General features: G+C 39.5%; 1 protein-coding gene across 1 annotated transcript; it reads right to left on the bottom strand.

Moving 5' to 3' along the window:
- Nucleotides 1-2,899: 2,899 nt before the first annotated feature.
- mmp14b (matrix metallopeptidase 14b (membrane-inserted)) lies at nucleotides 2,900-23,850 on the bottom strand. Its single transcript, XM_077558796.1, has 10 exons — nucleotides 23,441-23,850; nucleotides 11,117-11,265; nucleotides 10,895-11,017; nucleotides 8,599-8,906; nucleotides 6,816-6,977; nucleotides 6,088-6,248; nucleotides 5,859-5,997; nucleotides 5,614-5,764; nucleotides 5,366-5,481; nucleotides 2,900-4,335 (listed from the first exon to the last, which is right to left on the bottom strand). The coding sequence occupies exons 1-10, from the start codon at nucleotides 23,540-23,542 to the stop codon at nucleotides 3,854-3,856; spliced, it is 1,893 nt and encodes a 630-aa protein (XP_077414922.1). The 5' UTR covers nucleotides 23,543-23,850; the 3' UTR covers nucleotides 2,900-3,853.
- Nucleotides 23,851-23,937: the final 87 nt, after the last annotated feature.

Below are 23,937 nucleotides of genomic sequence, written 5' to 3'. Positions count from 1 at the left end.
CCAGATGGGCAGAGTATGATCTCTCAACATTTTTTTTAGTTTTATCTCTGTCGGAAAAGCGACTCGTTTTCCTAGAGAGAGAAAAAAACTCTCCAGTTACACAATCGGAAAATAAAAAGAAACTGCAAAGAGTTGTGCTGATTCTTGTCTTCACTTTGCAGAATCAGCAAAAACAGAAAACACACTCGAGAGCCGCTGCTACTTTTCTCGTTTGTGAATCAAGACACAAAGTATACAAGTAATAATTGTTGGCCACTTCGACCTAATTAATGACATCCGCATCAGCGCGTTGCAGGCGTAACACTTTTTGTGATGCAGTTGCAAATCCAGATGTAGCTCATGGAATTCTGCACAGTTTCTGGTCTCCAAATGTGACTTAACCCCCCCCCCCCCCCCTCCATCCTGCAAACAGCCTCGTGACTTGCCCACCTCCCCCACTCGCCCCCAGCCCTGACTCTTCAAAACACTGCAGCAAAGTAGAGACAACTGGGCGCCCTCTTTTCTTTTTCTTTTTTTTAAAGAGTGGTGCGGGCGGGGAATTAAGAAAATAACTGATGATTGTTTCTGCATTAAAGTTGTATTGCTGTCATAACACATGATAGATTTGCTTACACACCACACTGCCATTCACATTTATGGCGACGCCTATGTGGACGTTTTGGGTCATTTTGAAGTCTGGTGACGCCTAAACTCGCTGTTTGAACTTTTATTGGTTCATGATGGGAGGCAATAATCACCGTGTAACCGGTTGAATGCACATACAGTACAAATGCTGAGTATTGTATTAATTACTTCATAAAGAAGAAGAAAAAAACTCCACGATTTGATCCTATAGAAACAGGGGAACGCACATCCGCACGCATGCGCGCGCGCGCACACACACGCAAGCATACAACCGAGATATGTTTTCCTGCTGTGCAACGGGTCGATCGTTGTTATTCCTGTTTCTACTTAGGATTTGGCCGCATTCCCCATTTTCCAACCCAGTTCCTGGGCCTGACATTTTCCGAGGGCCGCTAACGGAGAGTGGAGTGGCTGGGGAGCAAGAAAACCGGAGGTCCAGGAGGACAGTCGAAGACCACAAAGAGGGCGAAAAAGTAAAACGATTGAGTTTTCGAGGCGTGTGTAACAGTAATAAACCACGGTCTCAAAAAATGAGGGAAGATTCTCTCGCTCCAGATCTCAAATGATGAAACAAAAATATAATTCCATTATGGAAATGATCACTCACCCTTTAAAATTCTGCTACTGGTCTATAAATCACTGAATGGTTTGGGGCCCGAATACATTAAAGAAATGCTGATTGAATACAAACGCAGTAGGGCTCTGATGTCTGCAGACTTGCGCCAGTGGAGCCCAAAGTTCAAAGCAAACATGGTGAAGCTGCATTTAGCTGCTATGCTGCATACAAAATGGCAAAAAGTCAGTCCCGAGTGTGAATGCTTTTAAATCCGGGTTAAAAACGTCGCTTTTCTCACATACCTTTCATTAAGGAACTACTTAATAGTTTTAGATGTTTTTAACTAATTCACTGCCATTGACGGTTATAGACGTCAATTTTTTTTAAAAAACTTTTTCTATTAGTTTAACATTTTTTCCACATTTGTTAACAGGAGTATGAAAACCTAGCTTTTTTTAAATTGGACATTTATAACAGATATAAAATTTGTGACTAATCGTGAGTTAACTCGTAAAGTCATGCAATTAATTAAGATTTTAATCGCCCGACACTCCTAATTTTTAATTGTAATTAATCACATGACTTCAATAGTTAACTCACAATTAATCCTAAATTTCATATCTGTTCTAAATGTACAATAAAAAAAACATTCTAGGTTTTCATACTCTTATTAACAAAAGTGGAAAAAATGTTAAACGAATAGAAATAGTTCAAATGAATTTTTGACGTCAATAGCCGTCAATGGCAGAGAATGAGTTAATAAAGCCTTGCCTAAATGCTCCATGTGACTGACTGTACTGCAGAGGCGATTCTGGGATCAGAGGTTTGGGGGCCCTTTAGGCATTAATATAAACAACTTGATTCCCTCCTACCACTCAGAAATGTGATGAAGTCTACAGTCTGGCCACCTTCAACGTTTCTATATGGGCCGGATGTGTGTGTGTGTGTGTGTGTGTGTGGGGGGGGGGGGGGGGTTGTGGGGCCTTCACCTAACTCCTACCTAACAAGTAGCAACATGACTGAAGAGCAAAAAAAGCAGAGTAGTAATGAAAATAAAGTGTTGGTTTTCAGTTGTCGAATGTAAGAAACTTTTCACATATCCTGGTGAAAGAAAGGAACACTTACAATTTCAGGGTCGAGGTAGATCAAACCATTTTCAATCAAATGGTGGGGGGGGGGGCACTGTATTGTAGTTGTTTAAATATTACTTTTAAACTGTATGTTTTATATATGTATAACTTCCTAGCTTGTTAAAAATAACACAAAGTTATAAGAAAAAATCATATATATAAAATTGTAAAAATTTTGGTGGTGCTAAGGTTTCTGAATCACCCCCAAAAATGGTCTAAATAAGCCGATGCTGTATACCAATGATGGGACTTCAGGGCCAGGAAGGCCCTATAAGAAGGACTGACCTACATTTACAACCTGAATTCCAAAATTTCTTCTATAACACATTAATTTTGTTCCCAACAGTCTATATTGTCTTCATTTCATAGCGTTTATTTTGGCCGCACTCCTAGATGTGCTTGCTGAATTTTGTTTGTTAGTCAGATGTCAATGTGTAATTGAATTAGAAGTGCTGGCAGTATGGTTTCTTACATTCGACATGATATTGGTATTATCATGTGGATGAACGCTTGTTGAATGATGGAGAAACACACCAAGATCCAAGTAGTGGTACATTCAACGGCCACAGTGAAACTCACACCACATAAATACTTTCGAAATGTTTTTATTTTGTAGGAAATGTCCAACATGTAAAGAGAACAGACACAATCTCATTCTGAAAACGAGATCATTCTCATTATTATCATCATCACTAGTATCATCATCATTGCTGTGAGATTTCTCTTAAAACCCGACCAGTAAAAGTTAGCACCATGCTGTCAAATGGTAAACAAGTACAATGAAAAATGGAAGCCATTTTTCCAGATTGCGGATGTATTTTCATTTGAAGATAAAATAAAAACAATCAAGTTTCATGAACAAATAATAACCCGCGCCCCCACTTCACTATCCCCCCCCCACATATAAAATTAAGGCCACTTTCAAAACTGTATGTCACTGTCCAGCAGGACTTTTTAATGACAATGTACAAAACACATTCATTACACAGACAACAACAATAATAGTAATAGTCATAATAATAATGACAACATCAGCATTTATATAAAAAGGGGAAACACACAGTTTATTGCTCATGCTGATGTTTTCTTTCCCTTTTATGGTTCACACTGGCTCGGTTCTGTTTTACTGGAAGGTTAAAAAAAACACAATCACTTTGTGGTTGAAAGAAAATGTGTGCGCAAAGGGAACCGTGCGTGCGTGTTTTACAGTATATTGCCGGTGCGGGGGGGTTTTCAAAACACAATTTGCTTAGGCGAGGAACATGCGCCGTGAAAAAGGCGGCAAACGCTGACCGATGGCGTCAACCTGACAACAAAACATTGAAAAAGGCTAAAAGAAGCAAACAGCCGTGAGCTGGCGTCAGTCCCCACCAGGACAGAGAACCAAATGGAAGGTCCGAGTGGTCGAGTGACAGAGCAAAAAGGACCTTGCAGTGGTTTCAAAAGTGAAGCGTGCTGCTCTTTCCTCACCTTTGATCTCATTTTGTTGAACATCACCTTCCATTTGTTTCTCCTTATTCCTCCTCTCCCCTCCTTTTCCCAACTACACCTTGTCCAGTAAGGACCGTTGGCAGTAGAGGAGTCGGCGAGGGGTACCGTAGCGACGGATAAACACTAACGCTGCCAGCGTTGCGATCACGCACACCAACAGGAACAACGGGATGACTACAGCCGCCGCCCCCCCGCCGTTTCCCGACCTTCCCTCCTCGTCCACCTCGATAATGATCACCTCCGTATCCTCCACTTCCTCTTCCCGATCCACCTTTGTCTCGGTTTCTCTCTCCCGCTCTCGCTCCCGCTCCCGCTCCTTGTCCGTCTCCCTGTCCCTGCTTCTGTCCTTGTCGTCGTCGTTGTGGTCCCTCTCCTTGTCTTTGTCGTGGCCGCCTCTTCCGCCGTCCGTCTTGGGGTCTTCGTTGGGACAGCTCATCCAATCGCGCAGAGCCGATTTGGGGTAGCCGGGCTCGACGCGCATCACCTGATTGTTGAACTTCCAGTACTTGTTGGCTTTATAAAAGTAGGTGTACGCTGAGGAGGAGGAGAAGAAAGGTGTACATGCTTTCAAGTTTGTTTTTTTGCAACAGTATTGGCGATTAAGTTCATGCTTGGAGCTTTTAAACTCTTATTTAATTTGATTTGTGTTTTTTTTCTGTCAAGTGTTGTTCAACTTTTGTGGTTCCGTTGGTTGCTGACATGAGAGGTCAACCCCAAAAAATTCTTTACAATATTATGTTCAATTGAGCCCAATGCTTCTCAATTAATTTTTTGTTGGCGGCCATTTTGCCACTTTGTGTCAACTAAAATTGGTAAGCAGGTGCCAACCAATCATGGCCCAGGTTGCAAATGTCACATGAACAAACTCAGAAAACAGGTGAGCTGTGATTGGTCGTGACCGGGGGCCTGAGAAACATTACATTTTCAACATTCATTGTCATTTTCAGTCGACAGCAGGTGGCAAAGTGGCCGCCCACTGAGACGGATATAAGTGGGTGGATTTTACTGCTGAAAGGGGAAGTCAACCTTTCTTGACAATAATATGTGACCTCACTAGTCTAAACATGACATTCTGATTAATATTACATTTGTAGAACATGAGTTATGAAGCAAAATCCATCTGAGGGGGTGGCCATTTTGTCACTTGATGTCGACTGAAGATGACATCACAGTTGCTCAGGGTTCATTCAGGCAATGACCAATCGCAGCTCACCTGTTTTCTGAAGCTGAGCTGTGATTGGTTGTTACCTGAGACCTGAGCAACATTGATGTCATCTGCAGTTGACAGCAAGTGGCAAAATGGCCGCCTTCTGAGATTGATAAAAATATGTTGGATTTTGCTGCTTAACTCATATTTCACTAATGCAATATTAATCAGAATATGTATTCAGACTAGTGGGGCTGCATAGAACATATTGTTAAGAACATTTTTGGGGGATTGACTTCCTGTTTAATACAAATGTTGTGTATAGACTAGTGGGGGCGCATACAATATTGTATTGTCCAAAAAAGTGTTTGAGTTGACTTCCTCTTTACGGTAATTTCCACTCGCAAAAACAAATACCTTGATCTTTGCTCATGAAGGCTGCCTTGATATTATCAGGCACTCCTTGCCAGACATTAATAGGCCTTGGATAACCAGCGTCAACACTGCGCGATGCTTCGTTAAAACGGTAATACCTGCACAAATGAAAGGGAAAGGGATGTCAGTTCATACGCTAACTGATCTGAGATGGTACCAGAAATGCTGCAAGGTCTTAATGTCCAATTGTGATTCAGGTCCTATATGGACAGACAAAAATGAAGACTCACTTGTCTCCTCTGAAGAAGAACGTCTGTCCAGTGGGGGTGTAATAAAGTGCGGCGTCGATCCGATCTTTCGGGAGGCCACTCCCCATTTCCTTTAGCTTCTTGGGATAACCAGTATCGAGAATAGATTCACTAAACACCCAGTATCTGTCACCTAATCACAGACAGGAGATACAAATACTGACAGTTAATATTATTTAGTAAATATTCTTTAATTATTATTTTTTAAATACTAAAGCAAAATTGACCTTTAAAGAACGCAAACGTTCCATCCTCCCTTTCAAAAGCAGCGTCCATGAGCGTAGGCAGGCCTCTCCAGAAGTGACCAATAGGCATGGGGTATCCATCCATCACATGGTTGTTACGCACTCGCCAGAACCACTTATCCTGAGTGGTGGAAAAGAAAAACTCATTTCCTAACGGACCCAAATCGCCATTAAAAAAAATTGCCCAAAGAAGATCTTGTAACCGCTTTACCTTAAACACGAACATTTCTCCTCTGAGGATGGCGATGGTGTCAAAGTGTCCCTCGCAAATGTTTGGGCCAAAACGAGGTTTTTCCGGTGTGTAGCTGGGAGTTGTGTCTGTTGGCATTCGAGGGGTCACAAAAGGGGGCTGAGGGCCTCCTGATCCAGAGCCTGAAATGAAAAATTGTGGGAAAAGTCACAATAAGTCATGGTTTTGTACTAGCTAAACAACAGGTGACATTCAAGCTGTACAATAGACTTGAAGGGGAAGTCAACCGTAAACATTTCTTGACAATAATATGTGTGACCTCACTTGTCCAAACATGACATTCTGATTAATAAAACGAGTTAGGCAGCAAAATCCAGCCATTTTTAATCCATCACAGGGGGCGGCCATTTTGCCACTTGCTGTCAACTGAAGATGACATCACAGTGTCTCCTCAGGCAACGACCAATCACAGCTCACCTGTTTTATGAAGATGAGCTGTGATTGGTTGTTACCTGAGACCTGAGCAACTGTGAGGTCATTTTCAATCGACAGCAAGAAGCAAAATGGCCGCCTTCTAATATTAATAAAAACTGTTGAATTTTGCTGCTTAATTCATATTCCACTAATGCAATATTAACCAGAATACCGTATTTAGACTAGTAAAACTGCATAAACATATTGTTGTCAAGAAATTTTATTTTGGGGGGGGGGGGGGTTGACTTTCCCTTTAAAGAGTGTCCATTACCCACCGTAAAGTTGTTGTATGCCTCTGAGGTCATCTTCAGGTAGTTGAAAGCTCTCAGTGTCCATCCATTGGTAAAAGGGGGCCATAATGGCTGAGGGGTCACTGGAATGCTCCAAACCGAGAGCGTGACCCAATTCATGCACGGCAACCAAGAATATATCGTTTCCTGTTGTAACAAAACATTACGTACCGTCACTAAATAGGAATAACAAGGGGACATATACTTTATGTTGTTTACCCATTTTACTGTTTATCGCATTAGATGAGTTCCAGAACTCTTTAAAAAAAAAATAGTTTTACCACTTCCTCATGCCTTAAACACATTTTTACCTATTACATTTAAACTTAAAACAAACACCCAACAACATGACAACGCAAAGGCTAATTTCAAAATAAAAGCTTCCCAAATAATACATTGACACCAATGTAATAGCTTTTATTTTGAAGTTGGCATGCGTGGTACCGTAACGGCTAGCTTGACTTGTCTTTTCTCAGATATCCTACATCGGCTTGCCTTATCACAATTTTTATTGCCATTTCATAGTTGCAACATCAACACAACAATCATATTTAATCGCTAAATTAGGAGGCTGAGAAACCGCACGTTAGTTACGCCGTCGTTGTATGATGCCGTTAGCGGCGTCGGCTAGTATAAAGATTGAGGTCTTGCCATGCGCATGAGACATGAGGTGCATTATAGTACATTTCACATTCAAGATAGAAAAAAAAAAAATTGTACTATACAGCGTTCCCTCGTTTTCTGTTTGCGTTTGCATCCAAAACATACCCGCAATAAATGTAATCGGCGAAGTAGTTATAGCTTTATGTTTTTTTATTTATTATAAATGTTTTAAGGCTCTAAAACCCCTCACCACACAGTTTATACACTTTTCTCACATTTTGTCACATTTCTGTTGTTTAAACTTTCTTACATTTTATAAAATAGGCACATTACTGTAAAAAAAAAAAATGCATGCAAAATTGCACCCCAAAAAAGTCAGCGAAACAGTGATGCCACGAAAAGTGAACTTCGTTATAGCGAGGGAACACTGTACATTTATTATCTATTTATTTATTTATTATTAACTGTAATGATTAGCTGTTACCCACCATCTAACTTACCTGGCAACAGTCAAATGCCTTTTTTTTACCCACTTAAAGCACTGCCTACTAGAAAACAATATAATGTTACTGCACTGCACTAGTAACACTGCTAGGCCTCACTAGTAGACATATGTCAATTATTAATACTTCCTGTATGTCAGTACTAGTAGTTTTGCCTCACTAGTAACTGGTGTTGAGAAATGTCATACAGTAGTCGGAGGCAATAGTGGTGAAACAATTAATGGAATTCAAATTGCTAAGTCGTAGAATGCAATTTTATGCATTTGATGGATGCACCAGACATGGACTTCATGCTGGATATCAAGATGATCAAATAAATGCTAAAAAGGACTGAGGATGATTTTGAGGTGACCAACGTGCACGTAAATACGTGACCTGTCTGTAAATCAAATACGGTGCATCATGTGCAAACATTTGCCGGTCATGTGAAGACTGACTCAAGGCAATCCAGAAATAAACACTTCCCCAACTCTAAGAATGAACTCCCTCATACCAACACGAGACGCGACATGCTGGCACTTGTACGACGCACATGCCAGCAAAACACTGCAAATTTCCCAGCACTTAAACTCGCCTCGTGTCAGCTTGTGAATGACAGGATTGAGATAAACAACACCCTGCGTTTGCCAAAATGTGTCACCCCTCCCTTCGTGGCGCCTTACCTTGCAGATCCCGGTTTCCAATCGTCCAAGGCTCGGCTGCATCAAAGTGGGTGTCACCCCCGATGCCGTTACCAGGGAAGTATGCATGCGCCAGGAAGCCGCCCTCGCCATCGAAAGGGCTGCTGTCGCCGTGGAAACCCTCAGCGAAGAATATCATGATGTCGGCAAACTCCTCCACCTTGTCGCGGATGTAATGGTAGGGGATCTCCTGGAATCGCAGCGGGGTGACGCCCTCCCACACCTTGAAGGCCCTCCTGATGGCCTCGTGGGTCTCGTACTCGCCCACCTTCGGTGTGTAGTTCTGTATCCTGAGGACAGTCAAATCATTTCTTTTACAAGTGGGAAAATAAAAAATGTGGGAAATTTTATTTTGCATATGGGGAAATTATTGTAATAGCTCTTTTTTAAGGCAGTATTGTGTATCTGGGTCTCAGTAGATCTCCCTGTCTCCTCAAGTTGCCAAGAAGACAGCAAAGTGGGCATGACCGACCTACAGTAAATGACTTGCCCCCACAGCAAAGTCTACCTAGAAACAAGAGGACACACAACTAGAACCAGGAAAATCTGAATCCGAGCACGTGTGTTGAGTTACGTCACTGCGCCTGCTATTGATTTAAAAACAACTTTACTAGCCAGCTGTGATGGCCCTGCCGCCTGCGCCTCTTTATTTTGTTTCCCTTCCACTGACGACGTTCATCATTACAATGTGACTGAGCAGGCAGATGTGGGATTTAACAAAGGTGGGGTTATACCAGTACACAAAATGTGTAAGGTAAGCGATAAAAACATAAATAAACACATACATATACACATATACAATAAATATACTATATATATATACACATATACAATAAATAAATTAAAAAAAAAAAAAAAAATATATATATATATATATATATATATATATATATATATATATATATATATATATATATATATATACATACACACACATAAACAATATATATACATATATATATGTATACACACATATACAATATATATACATACATATACAGTATATACACCAGAATGATACCAGTATGAATACTCAACTTAATGTAATAGTCACCAATACTGACACCACTAGTGCTTTTGATCCATAAAATTTCACCCCCCGCCCCCCAAAAAATCACCACCCAATGAGAATTAAAAAAAAAAAAAAATCACCACCCAATGAGAGAATTTTTTTCAAGAAAGCCCTTCATATCTCATTATAGCATTTTTCATTAAAATTGTATGATATTAATGGCAATTTTCCATTCTTCTAATTTTTTGTTTCTGTCAAATTGAACATTTAAAAGACTGCAAAGCATCTCAATTCATTACTCATTGGCCTTTATTTCAGTGTAACCCTAACCTAAACCTATAGATGGTATTCGGATGACGTCTTGTGCCACACATCGTCTGCTGTTCACGAGCACACGGAATGTCGAACGTCGAACGTGAACTAACAAAGGAGTATCCGTAGAAAATTGCAAGGAAAAATCGAAAAGATTTCCAACCGACAAAGTCTACCAAAGTGTGTTCTCATCATTATGATTAATGTAAGTGTTAATGTACGATGGATAAAATGCATTTTACCGTAATGCGATCGTAATATATGTGCTCTGCTAACTGTGGCTAGCTCTGGTTAAAAATAGATCGAAGTGGTCAAAAGTTTGGATTTTGAGATTTCTCCCTCCTTAAGGTCTCTATTTACTTCCCCAGCAGCCCAAAAGTTGAAATAGTAGTTGAAATAGAAGTAGTCAAAGTGTATAAAAATAAGAAGTGATGAGTCAACAACAATATTGTTGTAGTAAACATGCTAGTGCTAGTAGCTAGCGCGGTCGCAAAACTGGCTTGTTTTCAAAATAACCGCCTCTAATTCACAAATGATAAATGTACAGAGCAACCAATAAAAGCAAAAAGTACAGAAGACGCAAGAATGTCCGTGTTCCAGGACACCGGCAAATGTTTGTCATCCAATCGATTTCATTAATCAAACCTTTCAACGTGTACCACTGCAAGGAGTGTTGATCTAAACCTTTCGCATACATCTTATTTACACAAGTAACGTTATTGGAAGCTGGGGATGACATTTGTCAATAACAAAGCAGAATATATGCATACAATATGGTGGAAGCAGAATGGGAACGAACACTATCAATAAGTCCAAAACAGAAAAAGCTTGTCTGTCTCTATATATGCCGTGTAAGTGGCTGGCAACCAGTTCAGGAAGTCTGCAGCAGTACGCCATGACACTGAACAGGATAAGTGATATTAAAAAAAAAAAAGATATTAATTTAACACTTACGAAAATGTGATTTGGTTCTTTGTCCACTTCAGGCCCTGGATGGCATAACGTTTTCTCCTCAGGTTGGTTTTCAACTCAGCACCAAACTTGTCCGGAACACCACAACGAGGTCGCTGCATTGCCCTGTCAGACACCGCATTCGATCACAAGTGAGCTCATTGTGTATTTATCGTAAAATGGAACGGAACTTTGTCAAGACCAAAACAAAATCGGGCTTCTCACTCGATGGTGTTGGTGTCAAAAGAGCCGGTGACCGTGAGGCCGTAGAACCTCTGCATGGCAGCGATGGCCGAAGGGACGGAGTGAGGGGAACGCTGGGTGTGGGTCCGCATGTCGCCTGGCGGAAGGTAACCATATTGTTGCAACCAAGACTGCAAAAAAAAAAAAAAAAAAAAGATGACAAAAGTTCAAACAGACAGACAGAAAAACTCCTTGACAACACTGACACAACACTTCTTGGACTTTTTGAACCTGGACCAAGATAATAGAACAGAATGTGTTTGGATGTTCCGAATCACGCGAGCCTCATGTTGAAGTATTAAGAGCAGCTGTTGTCAAAAGAACTCATTCCACATTGATGCAGAAAATAATGTGTTTTGGTGTCTCATGCCAATGACAACAGCAGCCTCTCTGGCGTCTTTCCATTCAGTGACTAACTCCAAAATCCATTCGACCATCAACAGTCAGCCAGTGCAGGACTATAACTTACTGAAAGCAAAAACAGGTCCAAAGCGCTGATCCAACAACAAACGCAGCTCAAGTTTCGACAACACCCGCGCAAGCCAGGAACCGCCTGAGGAAATTCCCTCTTTAGAGTAAAACGTTAACGTGACTTTTGCAGGAGTTTCACGCTAGCTATTCTTTTGATTTGGTCTCAGTGCTGCAATGCTCATCAGGTTCTTGAGAATTCTCAGGCTGAACTTGACCTTACTTTCCCCTGGAAAAACCATTTCACCGCGGCGCTGGCTTGACACCTGGACGCACGCCAGCGGCTTTGCTCGGCACGGATCCCAAGCAGCTTCTTTCCCCTCTGTGACCCGAAGCCGAAAAAATAAATAACACTGAGGCTGTTGTGAACGCAAAAGTAAACCCACTTTTGTATTCTCTTGTAAAAAGTCACTCAGTGAGAATAATAATGTGTATTAGATTGTTGGAGGTCACATGACATGACCTTATAAGGTTACAGCAAAATTATAACCATGTCGGCCACAACATAAGGTGCACCTACGAAAGCTATCAGACTCAATAATACTTTGAATGAACTTCTTAATGGTTTTAAATTGTATTCAATGAATAGAAAACATTTTAAAATGTAAAATAAACAGTCCTTCTTTAAGATTTCTTTATCTATAAAAATGTTGCAATTGAGGTAGAGCATTCTGTGATTTAAGTATGATTCCCTAGCAAGGTTATGATAATTTCAGAATTTTTATTACAATGAGTTTTTATTTAATTTGGGTTTTTATTTGATTTTATTATCTTATTTCGTTTTCAGAGCGTGTTTGTTAGTTTTTATTATTCCTTGTAGTTCTGTTTTTATTACTTAAAGTGTCGGTTTCAGTTTTAAAAAACTTTTTAAGACAACCATCCACAAATCAAACACAGATACTACACAACAGTCTACCGGCTTTGAACACAAACATGCTAGCTCGTTGCTTCGGAGCGACATTATCTGGTGGCACTTTTTTTATTGGCTGCCGCTAGATGATGCTACTTTTAGGCAACACACGGTTAAAGGCCCCCAAATCCCAGACGATTGTTCGACTTTCCAGCTAACAGCCATGCTGCAATAACAAAATATACACATTTAATATCAACACCAAAGGATAATGTATTGATGAAAATTGACATTTTCTTTATTATAGTTTTGTAAACGCAAAACATAGTTTTACTTAGTCTTTGTTTTTTTAAAAAGTATTTTCACTTTTATTTCGTGAAAGAAAAGGCTTTTAACATTTTTTTGTTTTAATTATTTAGTCAGTTTTCGTTTATTAAAATAACTTTGTCCCAATTTTTAACATATTAAAACATGAAGCAAGTTGGATGGGAAAAAAATGAAGAAATGCATAAAAAAGTAGACTGGAACCTCATTTAAACAAATAATTAATTTGCGTCCATGTTGGGTATAAATCACACCCATCCAGCTTTTTATCTATTGCACCTGTGCTCATTAGGGCCACGGGTGAGTTGGAACCGCTGACTTGGGGTGAGAAGCTGGGTAGACCCTGGACATGATGAAGCTTCATGAAACACGCTTGATGGATTTATTCATTTTTCCTTTATTTCGAAAATTTAAAATGACGACACCACAAAAGAGCATCATTTGAGAATTGTGTCAAATATGTTTAAAGATGCAGTCGAAATTTCATCAATTAGCCTTTATCTTTAAACCAAGAGCACCTTCTACAGGAGCACCCAAAATATGATCACAAGTGCTTCATGAAGCTTCATTTTCCCATCACTACCAGAAGACATTCACGCCAATATTCACACCGTGAACATGGAATCTTCATTGAATCTTATATGCTGTTTTTGAAACGTGAAAACCCGGACAAAAACCTACGTGAGCACAATGCGAACCTGCAAGGCCAGAGCAAGAACCGAACCAGCGCTCAGAAACGGGAGGCACACGTGCTAGCGACGAGGCCACCGCAGCAAAGCGGGCGAGGGAGTGTCCCAGGGTGAGACTCGGGCCTCGGGCAAACCTCAGCAGATGGCCGCAGTGGCGCTCTAGCGTCAGTCAGTAATTAAACCGGGAACTCTGCATCCAGTGTTGCGTCCAAACCTCAAAGTGTCTGTCTTTGCCTCATCACTCCACCCCATTCTCCTCTCTGCCCTCCATGGAAAACCCAGAGGCTTCAGACCACACCCAGAGCCCATCAATCATTGCCGTAAAGCCCATCTGCTGCTGATACCAAGTAAATACAATGACGGGACGACATGCTTGTTGAAGGGTTTCTCATCTGAAAACATACAGTGTGCTGACGTCCTTAAATATCTGCTCAAGCCTTGTAGGTTTACAGTACGCTAGTATGAAGAGAACTGATTCTGATCCAACTTGACCGAGTTTGGCATGAAGAAGGTTTAATTTCTCACTCTTGGTCTGTGTCGGGGAGACATGGAGGTTGGAGTGTTTATACTACTTTACCTTGAATGAGCCCTTTCTGGTTGTGACTCAGACAGTGGGCAGCAGTGGACACACATAAAGACACACCGTTTCATAGAAACGCATTGCGCACCAGCGGGGAAAGAAGAGGATTGTGTAACGTCTTTATATAATTGGGAATGGAATTCATTCATTGATTCTTAACTCATTCACCGCCATTGACGGCTATAGACGTCAAAAATTAATCTGAACAATTTCTATTAGTTTAACTTTTTTTTCCACGTTTGTTAACAAGAGTATGAAAACCTAGAATTTTTTAATTGTACATTTGGAATAGATATAAAATTTGTGTTTAATCATGATCATTTTTAATAATCTTTTCTTTTTTTAAATCGTGTCAGGCGATTAATTTTTTTATTGTAATTAATTGCAAGACTTAAATTGTTAACTCACGATTCATCACAAATTTTATCTGTTCTAAATGTACAATTTTTTTTCTAGGTTTTGTCTTGTTAAGAAAAGTGGGGAAAAAAATGTTAAACTAATAGAAATAGTTCAAATGAATTTTTGACGTCTATAGCCGTCAATGGCAGTGAATGAGTTAAGAAATCTTTTGTTTGCGGGGTATTGATTGGTGATGAATTGTATGTTGAAGAAATTAGGTGAAACTGAGTTAAGTAGGTGCTAAAGAATCAAGAGTCTCAACTGATTTGCAGTAGAAACAGGGACCAAGTTTCATTATTTTGCTCAAAAGTATTCAATGTTAAACTCAAATCCATTGTAAACATGGACGCAACACTTTGTTTGCTAACATTTTTGTATTTTCAACTGTCAGATGCAGTACCGTATGCGAGTTGTGTGAATTGTGAAGATAAGCTAGCTAGGTTAGCTCGACAGTTTAGATCACCAATAGATGGTCAAATATCAACTAAACATCATGTCAGTTATGCATTGATTTGAAAAGACAGTAAGTGAGAGATTAGACACTACTCTTGAAACTACAGTATGCCATTAAAAAAGCTATCACGATTTAAGCTAGGGATGTAACGATAAGGGCAATATCGTGATATTGCGATATTAAAACCATGTCACGATATCAAAAGCAGCACATGCACATGCGTTAAAGAAAAATTGGGTTGATTTCCATTTGTGCAGTTTTAGCACCCTCTGGTGGCTACTTTTTTAGTGCAGTTTAATTTTTACAATGCATGTTTTGGCCCTTCTACGCTAATGGTCAGATGAAGGGGAACATAATATGCTTGCGAACCAAGTCAATTTGTGGAGGAACTCAACGTGTGCTTGCATTAGTAAGTGCCTCAATATATATATTTATATATTTTTATAAATAATATTTATAATAGTTTTATATTTTTCGTTGCTGTAATGTACAAAAGTACAATATTGTGTGTGTGTGTTTTTTGTATGAGCTCTTTTATTATTATATTTTTTATAATATTGTGACCTTTTTTGTATCGCCAACCTTCCCACAATATCGTGATAATATCGTATCGTGATGTTTAGAGATCGTTAAATCCCTAATTTAAGCATAGAAATGTATATATTAGACTCCTTTGAGTTGCTTTGTGAGCGTCTGTCATATTTGGTGTGGCATAGCTCCTGTAAACTCATTCACATCAACTTAACAATGCTTCATTCGTAAAGCGCCAAACTACAAAGTGCACAAAAGTTAATGCCCTTCATTCACTCATTTACACACACTATGGGAAATGACATATTTCAATATTTACAGTATCATCATAGTAACAGTTAAAACACATTAGTAGCCGTAAGCACTCATGCAAACGTTAGTAGAAAATAACATGCATTCTTGTTTTAAAAAGAAAAAAGAAGGGAAAAAACTATTTTTCCCCCCCACAAAAAAACGATACTTGGAGAAGAAGAATGTGAAAATAGAAATATGACATAGTAGCAGCTTTGATTTGTTTTTTCCAGAAATGTCGCACTAGAGCCTTGATTTATTTGTCTGTCCCTCTCAGACAGTTTGCCAAAGTGGGACATGACATGCACTACCCTTCAAAAGGTTTGGGGTTAACCAGACTGTTTTGTTTTTCATGAAAACACTACATTGTATATACAGTATATAGTTCATACATAAATCACTGCAAACAGAAAAACTCCAATGAGGGCCGTCCTTTGTTTTGGAAGTTTCACTGTTTTCTTATTTTTCATGTTTAGCCTCTTTTTACAGTTGTGTGACAATTAAGAGTGATGCAAAATTAGATTTATGAGGCTCACATTAACTTCCCATTTGACCTTTGTCACTACTTTTTTAACTGTGTACTTGTTCTTGAAGTGCTCAACAGTGATTAACTTATTTCATTCAATAAACGACAAAAGCGCGTCTGTGACTGAAGCTCTCCTTTCCCACATTTGAGGGCATCACAGTAAGTATGTATGCTGTAAAATTATCATGATAAAATGCTGTTTTTTGCTATGTAGTGAGGAATTCTTCGACGGATAAGTAATGAAGTTTGAGAAAAAAATTGGCTATGTAGTGGGGACATGGTAGATGAAATACAGTTTGGTGGAGGAATACTTTAGTTTCGGATTTTGTTTTGGGAAAACTGGATTCCCAAAAGGAATCAGAAGTCGTCGTGTTTGACCTCATAGGTTCCACTGTACAAAGTAAAAGACTGTTTCAGGTCCAGTTTGACTGATATTTGAGACTTTGTCACATGCTTACTCGTTTTCTCTCTCTCTCAATTTACTCAAGAGTGCTGTTGTGCGACACGGAGTGCTTGTTTGAGCTTTAGGGCTCCTAACATTCTTCCATCCATCCATGTAAGGGCCTCCTCCGCATGTGACATGACAAAGTCCTATTCACTTTGGAACGATGCTATTTTTACACCAGTAAGGTGAGTAACTTAAGAGGTTGCAGGAAGTGAAAACAGTCCGCATTTACGCAGACGATGACTGTCAACACTAATAACGCTTTTGAAGTAGAATATGTAAAATTGCCGCTTGGAAACGTTTTTACGTAACTGTCGACAGATTTATTTTATTTTACCTTCACTTCAAACATACAATTTAGTAAGCGGTTTTACATTTACAGTCACAACCACCCACATGGAAGACTTAATAGTAATGGTTAAGAAAAAAAAGGGGAACATGTTCATTTTGCATAGGAAGGGAGTTAGCATGAAGGATAGCGTGTCAGTGCCGAAAGAGAGTCAGTTGTTCCATCCGGGCCGAGCCAATGGAAAAAAACTGTGATCAACAGTGATGGTAGTCGTCCAGATGTACTGTATGATTCTCACACTGCAAACCCTTAGATGTCATAAACGGATTGAACTACTACTCCCATCGGTTGTCACGCTTTGTTATAGGCTGCATGCAATAATCCCTCAAGTGACGTTAACAAACCTTTGCCTTAGCCAAGGACAATAAGGTCACGCAAAAAAAAAAAAAAAGGGTGGACGTCACTGCAAAAGTCATTTTCATGGCAACAATTCCTTTTGTTGAGGTTACCACTTTGGATATTACCTCATGTCCTGTAAGAACATCAATCGCTCCTCAGGGATTCTGCCCTCGGGCCACCCACCCTCTATGACCGGGGTGTGTCTTTGTCTATAACAAAACCCAACGAAAAAAAACAAACAACGTCCTTCCTTCCTGTCTTTCTTCTTTGTCAGTACAAAAAAAAATAAACTGCATGTCCCATACGTAATGCGTATATACATCTTAGCGTGTATAAAGCAGACTACTGAAAACCCTGAAGTCAACCACGCAAGTTTGACTGTGGTTAACTTTGGCTTACACAAAAGCGAAAAAAGAGATTCACTTTCGTATTAGGCCTTTGTCTTGAGGTTTAAGACATACGTAAAACTTGAACTCGACAACTTATTTTGCCTGGAATTAATAAAGGTTTATGATGGCCGCCGTTTGATCCTGGAACAGATTCTAGTTCTATGAGTTCCTGTTTAGCACATCTGCCTCACATTTCTGGGTTCTGGGTTCAAATCCCGGCTTTGGCTTTTCTGTGTGCAGTGGGGATGTTTTCTCCGCGTGGTCCAGCTTGTTATGTCCATTGAAGACTTCACATTGTAGGTGTTAATATGATTATTGTCTATATGTGCCCTGCAATTGGCTGGTGACCAATCTTGGGTGTACCGCCACTGACACCCAAAATCAGCTGGGAAAGGCCCCAGCTCACCCTTGACCCTAATGACGAAAAGTGATCTAGAAATTGGATGGATGGATTACTTACTATGGGAAAATTGTAAAGTAAAAAAAAAATTAAAAATTCTACAAATGAGGTGCCGACAAGCGGATTGGGTTAGACCTCTACGATTCAACTGCATACAATATAACCAGTGAAAAACTAAAAATCACACTTTCAAAAATAATATGACATGAGATACCAAATTTAGTTATCTTAAAAGGGGCAGTCAAACTTAAGTATTTCTTGACAAGAATATGCTATATGTGACCTTACTAATCTAAACATGACATTCTGATTAATATTACATTTGTAATTTGTTGTCATTTTATATATTAAAGGAGTACAGTTGAATTATTTCTTCAGCTGTTTTTATTGTTCTTATTTTGTCTTGTTGTTATCATTTAGGGTCCCATGCTTTGATGTGCGTCTTGATATATGCTGCTTATTCACTTATCTGTTGATGGACTGATTGTAGATGGGTGTGCAGACTGGGAAGCTACAAATGAATTGCCCCTTGTGAGATAAATAAAGTTGTCTGAATCTGAAATCCTACTATTTTATCCATCTCAGGGGGCGGCCTTTTTGCCACTTGCTCACGAGTGAAAATGACACCACAGTTGCTCAGGTCTCAGGTAACAACCAATTATAGCTCAGCTTCATAAAACAGGTGAGCTGTGATTGGTCGTTGCCTGAGCAACTGTGATGTCATCTTGAGTCGACAGCAAGTGGCAAAATGGCTGCCTTTTGATACTGATAAAAACGGCTAGATTTTGCTGCTTAACTCATATTCCACTAACGTAATATTAACCAAAATACCGTATTTAGACTAGTGGGGCTTATAGAACATATTGTCAATAATTTTTTGGGGAGGGGTTGACTTCCCCTTTAATGGTAGCCACAAATGATCTATAAAATAAAGAAAGTATTACGTCATATTATCTTATAGTATATATGAATGGATACAATGACATCTTTTGCCAAAAATGGCATCATTCACATGGCCACAAAGCCTTCTTTTGTGGTCCGCAACAGCCCCCTCACTGTCCTCGCCGGATATTCCCCCATTTCGCATCCATCTAACGTCCATGATATGATCTCATATTGCAGTCATTCCTTTGAAAATGTTTTACGTGTATAGGAACAGATCTGCGCTTGTATCAGTGCCATGCAAGCTTGTTAACACACCAAGGTGTTTTATTGGCCGAGCAAGAACCAAATGCCCGCGCTTCCTGCCTCAGAGTCAATTAGTCAAACGTAAGGAAATGACTTCATCGTGCGTATCCGGTGTCCGTGAGTGTTTATCACACTTACACAAACCTGCTGACCACTCGCAAAGTTAACACATAAACATCCTCACGACATAAGTGCAACAAAGCAGTTTAACACAGGGCACTGGTATTACTTAAATATAGCCACAATTTCATTTAGGTAACTCGATTCAAAGGAAGAAGGGTATATTCAATTTAAGAGGCCATACAAAAGCGGCAATGAACTGTGTTGAACCTTTTATTGCAAAATGACTGGCCTTGACCAAAAATATGCAAGAATAGCTTTAACCTTTAAATTTGCTTGTATGAGCATCTGTAGCAAATTGAATCAGTTTAATTGCACATTTTCCAGACTCTTGCTGTTCATGTCTACAAAATGAAACAGGTCAGTCAAAATGTCAGTTCATATTACGTTGTTTGACTGCACACAGCATACATCTTGTTCCACGAGTTGTTCACTTGTTTCATTTTACAATCTAATTTCATTGTAACTAATACAGCTTTTGCCAAAAGTTGAATGTTGCTCAGTGTTTCAAACAAACGTTTTCATGCTGTTAAAAGAGCTACAGTACCAATATAGTGTTGCTTTTTTACGATTTGCTTGTTGGCAGGATTACGCAAAATCTGCACAACATGAAATGCTGGGAAAAAACAACAATGAGATAATGTGAGTGAAGACCACTGTCACTTATCAGGAATTTCAACAATGGATGTTAATTTGAAATGTAACACTCGGATTTAGAGCAATATGACTTGAGGGGCACTATGCACGTCAAATTATATATTTTTTTCCTGAGTCCACATTTTACATTTTGGTGCAAATCCAGAAAAAGTATGAATAGAGAATAGCTTTGCCATTTGAGGGAAGGAAGGGTTCATTCATCACCAGAATCCAACATTAAAGTTAAGTTAGCCTGGTTAATGTTGACTTTAAGGGCTGGACTGGCCATCTGTCATACAGGGCACATGCCCGGTGGGCTGGCCTCTTTTGGGGCCGATGCAGTGCTAATTAGGGATGCACGGAAATAAATTTTTGGGGGCAAAAAACGAAACGCCGAAAAATAAATTATGCCAATGCTTTATTATCATTGCATTTATTGTAATTAATTAAAATTATAATATTATTTTTTAAATATTTAGCACGGGCATTTTAACAAAGTTATAGATAGTGTTAAGTGTTTACTTGTTTGTGCTAACATTAGCTAACGTATTTAGCACGGCCACCAGAATGCAAGGGAAAAAGTGGAAGCGCTCGAGGGGCTCTCATCCCAAAAAAAAAAAGGAAGGCGCTGCAGGACAAAGACTGGCTCGCCTCTTTTTCGACATAGTTTACCAAGCGACCCTCTCTTTCTTTGGTGTGCACAATTAAGCTACCGGTACTCAAACGCCAGCGAGCAGCAAGGCAGACACTCACCCCCACATTTGGTGTTTAATTTAAACAGACACTTCCTTCCAGCATTTTTATTTATTTTTTTTTTGCTTGCGTCACTACAACATCCTCTTTCGGACATATTCTTTCGGGTTGAATTTTATTTCGTCCGAATGCTGAAAATGCATATTTTTGCCATTTTCAGCCGAAGATTTTCGGTGACTGAATATTCGGTGCATCACTAGTGCTAATTGTTACTTTCCTACATTTTACCCCAAGTGACTCACCCGGTAATCCATTTCGAATATAGATAGCAAACTGAAACCTCATCAATAAACATCAGTGGCAGATCTACATGTTAGGCAAGAGTCGGGCCGGGTCAAAATGCCAGGGCCAATTTTTTTTGTGCCAGTTCAGCCCTGCTTTACAGTATGTTAGATTCAATCAAAAGATACGACTTAACAGGCTGTTTGCGGTACTATACAGGACCTTGTCTTTCATGTTTTTTTTTTGCGGCTTCTGCATAAAATCCATTTATCACCATCTAATGTTATTCATTGTTGGCAAAAACTGCCCCTAGTCACAGTAATAATACTTTTTTTTAATAAATTTTTTTAAATCATATCGCTATTTTAGTGAACAAAATTATTAGCGTTCAATATTATCACGATACAGCCAAAATAGAAAGAAACAAAAACCACAGAAAAAAAAACTGAAGGCATCGCAACAGATTTGAAGTTAACAGTAACTTTTTGCACATTTGAAATTTTAAAACAGTAACCAAAATGAACACGAAAGACCCCATGAAATGTAATGAAAATGACGGAGACCATATTTTGTTTAACTAATGGCCGTTTGACTTGATATCTCTTGTTACTAAGAAACTTAAGTGTACAGGCTACTGTCATCTGACTATGAGAAGTTTTATGAGCGTCTTGGTGGCCTTAATTGCACATATTGCAAACATATGCTAACTCCAAACAGTTAAATGCTGTCTGGTTTCAAACCTGGATTTCAAATTTGGTGGCGGGCCAGCACCCGTGTTTACATTTGAATCATAAATCGTCCCTTTCGTTTGGCACTTGAATGTAGGTCAGCAGAACTAATGTAACATTCTTCCACTAGCTCAGCTGGAATAATATTGAAGAAGGAATTTGGCACCAATGGTTGATCAAACCAATCAAGCGGGCCGATTGATTTCATGCTGTAATGACTCAAAGACAAAAAAGCTGGAAAGCTGCTGCTTCTTATCAGTGAGCCGTGTTTTTCCACAGCTGACTCTTTCTCTGAGGCTGAAGAACGTCTCCCATTCTGCTGAGCGCTAACTTAAGACAGATGTCAACAATTACATTCCCCCCATCCCCCTAAATATTAACCGACCCACAGCTCTCAAAACCCCCTCCCATAGCCACAAAAATGGTCTCTGATCCTGCTCCGACCACAATACAAACTCACATTTCTCCCCATTTGCCTTCTCATGCTTCCTTGCTTTTGCAGTCTCAGCACTCCTCAGCGTTTTCATGAGCGCTATCATCGTTATGGGCTGCTTCCGCTCACCCCGGTCAAAACCCTTCCCATTTTGCCCTGTGCCAACAACAAGTGACTTTTGTTGACATTGTCGTTCTTTACTCGTGCTGTATTAACATGGACCACAAAACTATATGATAAACTCTCATACATTGAAACAACTTACTGTCTCGAAAGCCACAGTCATTGTCATCATTTTTCATTCTCATCGGGGTGACTTTGGGTGAAAGCTAAAAGGGTAAAGCAGTCAAACTTTTTTGCAATTCGACCAGCATTGCAGTGTGTACTGCTTGGAATAGTGATGACCTTTTTAACTTCTTTTTTTTTTTACACTGTAACGTAACGATGCCATGAAGGTTCCGGCCATTACAAAGGATTCCATCTTTGATTCCTGTGCTGCTCACAGCCTCAGAGTGATTGTGGAACCTCCAAAATCGATTGTTCTTAAGTCATACTTTTTGAAATTTTCAGGAGAAATATGCCTTTAATTTTGTTTTTAACAAAACGTCATAAATGATGCCACACCTCAGTATATCTTATGAGAATGCAATTAAGAGACTATGGGCAAGCTTTTCTCTCTCTTTCTCTCTTTTTTTTTTTTTAAAGCTTTAATTCAACACTTGTGCAAAAAAGAAGAACCAGCCTCAATAAGGGTCCAGGGGTGTAAAAATTAGAGCAACTGGATTTAAGCATCATCATACACTTCATCACCTTTAGATGTTTTGTTGTTCTTAACTTCGGTTTACACGTTACGACACAAATTACATTTTTATCATTAATATGATTTAATTTTAAAAGGGGTTAACTTATTTTTACACGTGTTGACAGCTGAATGTTACTGAAAATGCCTGCACAGTTTGACCTTGGAGCTGATCATGATTTCTAGTTCCACTATTTCCAATGGGAGGAACTGCTTTGAGGACAATAGGAAGATCAAAGTGCACAATTGGGAATCAATATGATTATCATAATGCTGTCATGTGCACAATTTCTTTAGTACACACACCAATAAATGCGATGATTTGATTTGGAACTTTCTATTGTAAATCCTTTTTCTTTTCTTTTTTACCTTCTCACCTCAGTCGAAACTCACCTCAGGATTGATTTTTTTGTCGGTCCCCGCCTGTGTGCTGGCTTCCAACAGCACCGCCAGCAGCAGCAGTCGGACCAGCAGTTTCAGCCTCCGCGATGCCATCTCGTTACTTTCGTTTCAAACTATTACAAAGATGTCGTTTTGTCTTTCAATTTGACGCAGTCTTCGCGTTGTCAAAACATTCTTCCCCAAAACAAACTCAGTAACAAAAAACAAAAAGAAAGCTCGAAGGCTACCAGCGCCTGCTACTTCTGCAATTACTTAAAAGTTAGTTAGCAACGACACATTCTTCTCGTGTTTTAGTTGAAGTTTAGGGAGACAAGAGGAGGGAAAAGTCCGTTTTTTGGTCGAAATGCTGAACTTGTGTCCTATCTTTTAGCCGCATCCCCTTTTCCTGTCTTCTCCATGTAGACGTGGTGGTAGTTTGCAACGCCCCCCGCAGTCTGTTTAGAAAATGCCCGCCCTCAAGGAAGAAAAAACGAACACGGGTAGGAAGT

Source organism: Vanacampus margaritifer, chromosome 2, assembly GCF_051991255.1.
Source record: "Vanacampus margaritifer isolate UIUO_Vmar chromosome 2, RoL_Vmar_1.0, whole genome shotgun sequence".
NCBI classification, from domain to species: Eukaryota; Metazoa; Chordata; class Actinopteri; order Syngnathiformes; family Syngnathidae; genus Vanacampus; species Vanacampus margaritifer.
Note: the sequence above shows the minus strand (reverse complement) of the source record. Positions and strands in the feature narration are given on the sequence as shown.

Bases quoted from the DNA above. Each gene is read 5' to 3' on its own strand.
- mmp14b (XM_077558796.1), bottom strand. From the start codon at position 23,542: ATGGCATCGCGGAGGCTGAAACTGCTGGTCCGACTGCTGCTGCTGGCG. The intron at 6,249-6,815 runs GTGGGTAATGGA...TTTTCATTTCAG, and splicing joins AGGCATACAACAACTTTACG to GCTCTGGATCAGGAGGCCCT. The intron at 5,765-5,858 runs GTCAATTTTGCT...GTCTGTGATTAG, and splicing joins AACGTTTGCGTTCTTTAAAG to GTGACAGATACTGGGTGTTT.